The 7794-nt window shown below is 44.2% G+C and overlaps 1 protein-coding gene across 2 annotated transcripts; it reads left to right on the top strand.

Annotated features, from left to right (window-relative positions):
• The first annotated feature begins 262 nt into the window (after positions 1 to 262).
• On the top strand, positions 263 to 6877 carry COXFA4L3 (cytochrome c oxidase associated subunit FA4L3). Of its 2 annotated transcripts, none has more exons than XM_075897186.1 (5): positions 263 to 409; positions 2726 to 2786; positions 3097 to 3185; positions 4212 to 4272; positions 5881 to 6877. In XM_075897186.1, exons 2-5 carry the CDS (start codon positions 2742 to 2744, stop codon positions 5947 to 5949), a joined length of 264 nt encoding a protein of 87 aa, XP_075753301.1. In that variant the 5' UTR covers positions 263 to 409; positions 2726 to 2741; the 3' UTR covers positions 5950 to 6877. The 2 variants fall into 2 exon arrangements, with proteins under 2 accessions (XP_075753301.1, XP_075753300.1); XM_075897185.1 differs by lacking the exon at positions 263 to 409 and adding an exon at positions 2346 to 2555.
• Positions 6878 to 7794: the final 917 nt, after the last annotated feature.

Below are 7794 nucleotides of genomic sequence, written 5' to 3'. Positions count from 1 at the left end.
TCGTCAGGGAAGGGATTTAAAAATGTAATTGTGTTTCTGTCCGGGAAAAGCTCCAGGACTATGCTTCTGTAGGTGGTAAGAAGAAACTCAAGTAAAATACAAAATCTAAGGTTAAAATTCAGAATGGGACATTTTCTTTTTTCCTGTTGTGTGTAATGAAACCCCAAGAAAATTATCTAAATAGTGGCTGGACCTTGAAGATTCCATGGCAGTTGGAGATGACAGCAAAGAGAGAGAAGCTGGCCACAGATTCAAGCTATTTAATTTATTAGCTCCACTAGTTCCACCACCAAAAGAGTACCCTGATGTTCTTGCTGTTGCTGGCACCTAGAAACATTACCATCTTGCTGCAGGGTCCCTAAAACCCTAGGGCTGCTGTTGAAGATCCATGGTGATGAGAGACATATAGGTGAGTTAGAAAGGATTACTTTACCTGATCTCCTGTGTTTCCAGCATTGTGAGTACAGCTTTAGAGGGTTCTAGAGTTGAAAACTTGCTTGTGTACGGGATGTATTGGCTAGTGATTGAATCCAACAGGCTTACAATTATACAGGAACCCATAAACCCAGCTGAGTTTTAGAAGCTGATTCAACAATTTACTGCTCAGATGTGGGTAGCATCTGTGATCAGGAAGTCTGTATTTCATATTCCATCTGAGCCATCCACCCAAGGTTTTGTTCCATTATTAATATCAACTAGTCAACCTCCAAATACAGCAGCCTCTTGCTTGTGCTCAGTGTTGATACCCCCTTGCTGCCTTCTAGTTCCAGAAACAGTCTTAGCAAAAAGCCAGCAACTGCTCTTCATACTTTAAATTGTGAATCATATCACAATGAGGGTGCCATGCCCCTTAGGCCACTCAACAGCATTTAAGGTAAGGCATCCTCCTGCAGAGGGCCTGCAAGGAGCAAGCTGGGCTTTCCCTGGAGTTCCTTCTACTGGCTGCCAGGGGCTACTTGGAGGGAAACACCATATAGCAAAACTTCCTGTTCTCCCCTCTCACTGCCCTGCCTTTGTTGCACAGCTGGACAAGTGTCAGCAAGGCTGCCTTGCACGCACAGCCCTACCCCAGCATTAGCTATTGCCTGTGAAAGGTAACAAGGAGGGGAGATCAGGGAGCACTGTTGGTAGGCAGAGAGGAGGCTGGTCAGGCATGTTGGGTGAGGGAGCCAATGGAGGCAGTTAGGAGAAGCAAGCAAGGAAGGAGCCCAGAGTAGGTAAGCAGGGAGCAAGTTAGGGTGAGTATGGGCAAAAGGTAGGTGCTCCAAAGTGTGATGGTGGGATGGGAACCCTGCCTGTCAGAGAGCCATTAGCGCAGGGAAGAGTGCAGGGGCCAAAGAGCTACCTCCTTATCCCTCCCAAGCTACCCTCTGGGGAGCCAGGCCTGCTGCTGACATTCCCCTAGCATTCTCTCCAAACAGACCTATAAACTACTGTCCCTATACACGCCACAGTTGAGCCACGTCCCTCATGCCATCCCCCATTTAACCACATGGAGCCACCCTCCTTTAACCAGCCCCCAGAGGAACTGCCCGCCTTTATCCCTCTCCCTGTTCCGCCATGCTGAGCCACACCCCCTTAAACCACTGCCTTCTCCAGCAAAGGAGCCAAATTCCCCACCAACCCATGCAGCCCATCCCACTCCACACACTTCTACCCGTCATTCCCTCTATGCAGCCTCCCTCTCACCCTCCCGTTGGTGCATACGCACCCTGTCCTCTACTGCTGTGCCCTATGCAGCCAGTCCTGCCCTGCCCCATTCTGTGTCGCATGCAACCATGCTCCCTGCAGCCAACCTTGCCCTGCCCCCTACCCCTTCTGCACCATACGCAGCTAACCCTGCCCTGCCCTCTATCCCTTTTGCACCTCATGCAACCCCTTCTGCATGCAACCAGTCCCGCCCTGCCCCCTTCTGTGCCCCATGCAACCAAGCTTGCCCCTACCCATTCTGCACCCTATGCAGACAAGCCTGCCCTGCTCCCTACCACTTCTGCACCCCATGCAGAAAACCCTGTCTGACCCACTACCCATTCTGCACCCCCATGCAGCTGGCCCCACCCTGCCCCCACCCCTTCTGTCCCTTATGCCGCCAGTCTCAGTCACCACCTACCCCTTCTGTGCCCCACGCAGCCAGCCCCACCCTGTTCTTACCCCTTCTGTGCTCCATGCAACCTGCCCCGACCTGGCTCTACTTCCTCTGCGCCTCGTTCAGCCACCACCGTCCTGCTCCCTACCCTTTCTACGCCCCATGCAGCTAACCCCGCCTAGTCAACACTCGCCCCCCGCGGAGCTGCGAGCCCAGCTCTTCGCAGCGCTCTAAAGCCCGGGTCGCCGCGTGTCCCGCAGGGGGAGCCGCTGCCTCATGCTGCCGGGTTTGCAGACAGGAGACTGCGAGGGGAAGTTGTGCATCAGGCTTTACGATCTCTGCACTGGGCTACGTGACTTGGGAGCTAGCCAGCCTGTTTGGGTGTGAGCCGTGCTATATAAAAGGCTGGACACTCCCCACACTAAAGCTGTGTGTGCAGTGCAGCTTTTCCCCCTCTCCTCCCGGCCAGGTAAACGCAGGGCGGGCTCCTTTGCCTCTAAGCGGCAGAGCGCATCTGGGATAGTGGGTTATTGGTTGGGACCTGCATGGTGATAGGGGATTATGTAGCAAGTGTAATAGCCTCTGCCCGGGGTGGTACCCACTAATGACAAAATTGTAACTGGGCACCCTTTCTTTCAGGTCTACAGCTGCCGCTATGGCCAACTTGGGCTTTTTCCAAATGCTAAGGAAATACAAAGAAGTAAGTGTTCAAAAGAGCCTTCTACAATGATCCGATCTGCCTTTCCGGCTCAAAGCGTCCGAAGGGCCTTTTAAAGAGCTTACATTAGAAGGTGAAATTTGCCAGATTAATAAAATGCACTTTCTAAAATAAAACGCGGGAGCAGAAGATGACATACTGGAATTGAGATGATGCGATGGGTGTATATTTTATGCCTTTGTGAGGATTTCACTTTCATTAAAGTTTTTTTAATGCATGTCTGCAGTGTGCATGGACTATCGAGAGACCTCTTGTTCTTGAAATCCTTGTCCTCTCCTTTTTTGTGTTTCAGCTCATTCCCTTGGTTGGTTTTGTTGGCTGTGCTGCAGTTGGGGCTGTAAGTTCTTCGTTGTATGCCCTACACCACAAAAGTGATGTGATGTAAGCTTTCTTATTTCTCTGAGTTACATACTTGGTATTGAGTTTTCTTTGCTGAACAGATACACTTGCCTGATTACCTCATGGACTTCAGAATATGGGAGTAGGATCTAGGTGAGCAGATAAAGAAAAATCTGAAATTTAGAAGATCGTTTAAATTGATGTCTTAATTTTCCAGATCATTGATTCTTCTATTGTATTTTTGTAAAGAATTTACTCCAGTCTGTTATTCCTCAAACTGGATTATATTTTGAAGTTGTTGCTCACAATGTTTATTTTTTGTCTTCACTTTAGCTTAAGCTAAAAAGTTCTTGTGCAAAGTTTTAAAGTGTATTCAAATAGCATTTAATATGTCTCAAAGGAATGGGTTGATAAGGATTGTTTTTACAACACAAATCTATCTTTTTACATTTTTTCTGGTTAGAGAGCAGTACGCTGATTACCTCATTTCCAATACCCAGTAGCCTAGAGTCTGCTTTCACTTTACCATCTCATTCAATTTATTTCTCATACCCTCATTGGAGGTATTTTATTAATGACTCCTCTTTGAGATTTTAAATCAGATTGTTAAATATCAGACTGCTGTTGCTTATATCTAGATGACAATATTTTGATACCCATTATCAGTCACTACTTAATTTCTTTAAAATGATTTGGCTATTAATTTAGATCCCACACTTGCAACATTGAAGTCCATGGGAGCTTTAAAATTGACCTGAGATCAGAATGACAGGGCCCTTAGCAATAAAGGATAAGTCTTCCAGTAACTGTGACCTAAACAACAACATATTATTATTAATTAATCAATGATGGCATGTCTAGTGTCATACAAACTACAAATAAAAGCGAACCTCTCTACCAGTTTTAATGGTCTAATGCTGTAAACCTTTATTCATGGAAGTAGTTTTTACTCACATTAGTAGTTACACGGAAGCTAGTGAGAATACTCAGATGATTAAGCATGTGCAAGATCAAACTTTAAAACATTATCTTTGTTTTTTTTGTATAATTTTCATGATTCTTTTTTAGTATTAACAAGTCTGGCAATCCAGAACCTTGGGAAAGTGTGAATCCCAACAAGTCTCAAAAGGTAATGAATAAAATAATGTAGTCCATAAAAGTTGGCATCAAATGTAGTGCCAATTAACTACATTCTATTTAATTAGAAATTAAATTAATGTATATTAATATATTTAGAGTGTATGAACTAGCGGCATGATAATGAAGAATACAATCAAATCTGCAGTCCTAGTCTAATTCTGCAAAGTGCTAAGCAAAAACAACTCCCATTTACAGTACACTGAATTCAGTATGTGCTTTAGGGATACAAAGAATATGTGGGTAAGTCCTGTGTATTCATAAAATCAGAAATAAGCTAATATTATGGTTCTTAAGATATTTGTGGAGAGAGAGGTTCAGTAGGCAAACATTTATTGTGATTGTTGTGTTTACTGTGCATATATTGTAATGTTTTTATTTAAAATTCTATTTACAGGCAGTCCCCGAGTTACGCGGATCCGACTTATGTCGGATCCGCAGTTACGAACGGGGCCGTTCCTCTCCCTGGTCTCCAGCAGACCAGGGAGAGGAAGCAAAGCGGCGGAACACGTGGGCAGCGCACAGGGCTGTCCGCTGCCCACGCGCTCCGAGGCTTGGCTCTGCTTTGCCCCCCCCCGTCCCCCTGGTCTGCAGACCAGGGGGATGGGGGCAAAGCCTAGCCAAGCAGAGCCAAGCCGCGGAGCGCACAATCAGCTGACAGCCCAGACGCGTCTGGGCTGTCAGCTGGCCGGGCGCTCCGCGGCTTGGCTCTGCTTTGCCCCTCCCCCCCCATCCCCTTGGTCTGCAGACCAGGGGGACGGGGAACAAAGCAGAGCAAAGCCACGGAGCCCGAGGGCAGCAGGACAGCCACGGCGCGTCTGGGCTGTCCCGCTGCCCCCGTGCTCCATGGCTTTGCTCCGGACACCTGTGGTACAGCAGCTGGGGTGCTGCCAGTTGGTCCCGTAGCGCCGCTCTGGGCGCTACTGGACCAACCGGGCAGCACCCCAGCTGTTCTGCCCCAGGCGTCCTGATTCAGCCACTGCTGGTCAGATTCAGCAGCGGCTGAATCAGGACGCCTGGGGCAGAGCAGCTTGGGTGCTGCTGGGTTGGTCCAGTAGCGCCGAGGAGCAGCGGCACCCCAGCTGCTCTGCCCCAGGCGTCCCCAAGTCAGCCGCTGCTGAAACTGACCAGTGGCTGACTACAGGAAGCCCCTGCCCCGGGCTTCCTGGAATCAGCCGCTGATCAGTTTCAGCAGCGGCTGAATCTGGACGCCAGTTCCGACTTACATACAGATTCAACTTAAGAACAAACCTACAGTCCCTATCTTGTACGTAACCCGGGGACTGCCTGTATTGTATATTGCTCAATGATACTTTGGGGCTGTCTACACTGCCCCCTCTTGTGCAAAAAAAATGCAAATGAGGCAAAGAGTGGAATTTGCATAATTAATTAGGCTCTGTTTTTGCACAAGAGGCTTTTGTGCAAAAATGGAGCCTCATTAATTATTCAAATGAGGTGCAGCAATATTCCACGTTTTGCCTCATTTGCCTATTTCTTGGGCCAAATGGGTGTAGTATAGACATAGCCCAGATTTATTTGGAGAAGATAACTGTTTGGTTTTTAATAATTTGCTCTTTGTATTGTTCTTTTTATTTTTTAGCTGGTAACAATCAACCAGGAGTGGAAATCCATAGAGGAGCTGGAGAAGGTCAAAAAGATGATGAAATGACAAATTGCCATTACCTCAAAAATGAACTCTATGAATCTAGTGGAATCATTTCTGCACAAACTCGACTTTTGAAATCAGTGTGCGGAAATGCTTCTGCTACATTTTTAGGGTCTCCCTACCTTTTTGGACTCTGGATGAGGAATTTCATTTTGCTTTTAGTGGTTGCCTCAGAACATCCACACAGTCCAAAAATAAGCATCTCTTTCAGGTACTTGTTTCAACAGTCATGTTTAACTTGCTGTACAATGTTCAATATACAGCATATTAAAGGATGGAAAATCCTTCGTATATGAGCTTTTTAGAATGTTGAATTATTCTTCTGAAAATGTTATAGTTTGTAATTTTATATTTCTTTTCTAATAAAATGGGCACTTACATTTTAATGTTTAGGTTTTGCAGAAGTCCCTGTGATTTCAAAAAGAGCAGGAGTGAGTCCATAAGGAGTGAAAGTGCCAATATTATTTTAAAAGAGCCGCTCCAAAATAAAAACTCAGGTCTGTAGCTTCTTAGTTCTTAATTCCATATTTCAGTGGTGTTTGCTACTTGTGCCAAGATTCTATTTGTATATGGCAATATAAGCAGTCATAAAATACATGCATAGTAGAAAAATGTAGACTTCCCATTCAGATATGCTTAGTCCTGATCCTACAGAGACTTATACATGCACTTCACTTTACACAGTGGTAGTTGTATCATTGACTTCTGTGGGACTACTTAATACATAAATTTAAGTATATGTGAAAGTTTTTGAAGGATCAGACCCTACGACAATTTATCAGCACTTCAGTAGTAGAGAAACAAGAGCAAATCTTTTGTATGTATAAGTTCCTGCTGTTTATCCTTTAGGAATTGTTATTAAAGTAAAAGAAGATTAATTTGGAATGGACATACAATTTATTCTAATAAAGTCTTATTCTTTTTTATTGTACCTACAAGTTTAAGCATACAATGCAGATTCCCAGCAGCCATTTTAAAATTATTTCTAGCTAAAGAAGACAGCCCTAACAGCATGTGGCAAGAGAAAATCAAAAAAAATTAAATTAGGAATAGGATCCTATATAAGGTATATTCTGTTTAATTATATTTTTTTTTCAGAAGATTAATTAGTGCAGAGATGTGTAGGCAGTTATTTAACACTATGTGTCTTCAATTTTGGGAATAATCACCTTAGAGGGTCTCTCTTCCTTCTTTATGTCATTCACATTCGACCTCCAGACAGTATCATGTGTACTGACTATATGGTTTCTAACTATATTATATTTCTAAAATACATAAAATGTTCTGAATCACAAGTTTGTCAGGTAGAAGAAATCAAAGCAGGAAGATGAGCTACACTGCAGAATGACTTGCAACCTGTGGAAATAACTTCTCTTCATTAGAAAAAAAAATGCCCCAAATGCTAGCAATGGTGAAGAGCTATAAATTGTTCAGCTTCAGTGCAAACAAAACTGAAAGTAATGAAGTTATACATCTAAACTGAGTTAAAGTGGCTTCAGAGTTGTCCAAGCTTTTTTGATTTTGAGAAGTAGACAATATTTACAGTACTGTTGTACTGCATTTTTAACAGCTGAGGGAGTAAAGCTAATTTTTTGCAAGTAAGGATGACTCAGCAGCATACAACTGACAAATAATTCCTTCAAAGGGGTAGCTGAATTAGTATGTAACTGGAAAAACTTAAAAAACAACAAATACTCTTGCAGCATCTTAGAGACTAACAAAACATGTAGATGGTATCATGAGCTTTTGTGGGCATAACCCACTTCTTCAGATGAATGGCTTTATAATGGTTTTATAAATAACTCCTGTCATACCTAACTAACTTCTGAAAAAAAATTGTGTGTGAGG

The sequence above is a fragment of the Pelodiscus sinensis genome, chromosome 14 (assembly GCF_049634645.1).
Source record: "Pelodiscus sinensis isolate JC-2024 chromosome 14, ASM4963464v1, whole genome shotgun sequence".
NCBI classification, from domain to species: Eukaryota; Metazoa; Chordata; order Testudines; family Trionychidae; genus Pelodiscus; species Pelodiscus sinensis.
Note: the sequence above shows the minus strand (reverse complement) of the source record. Positions and strands in the feature narration are given on the sequence as shown.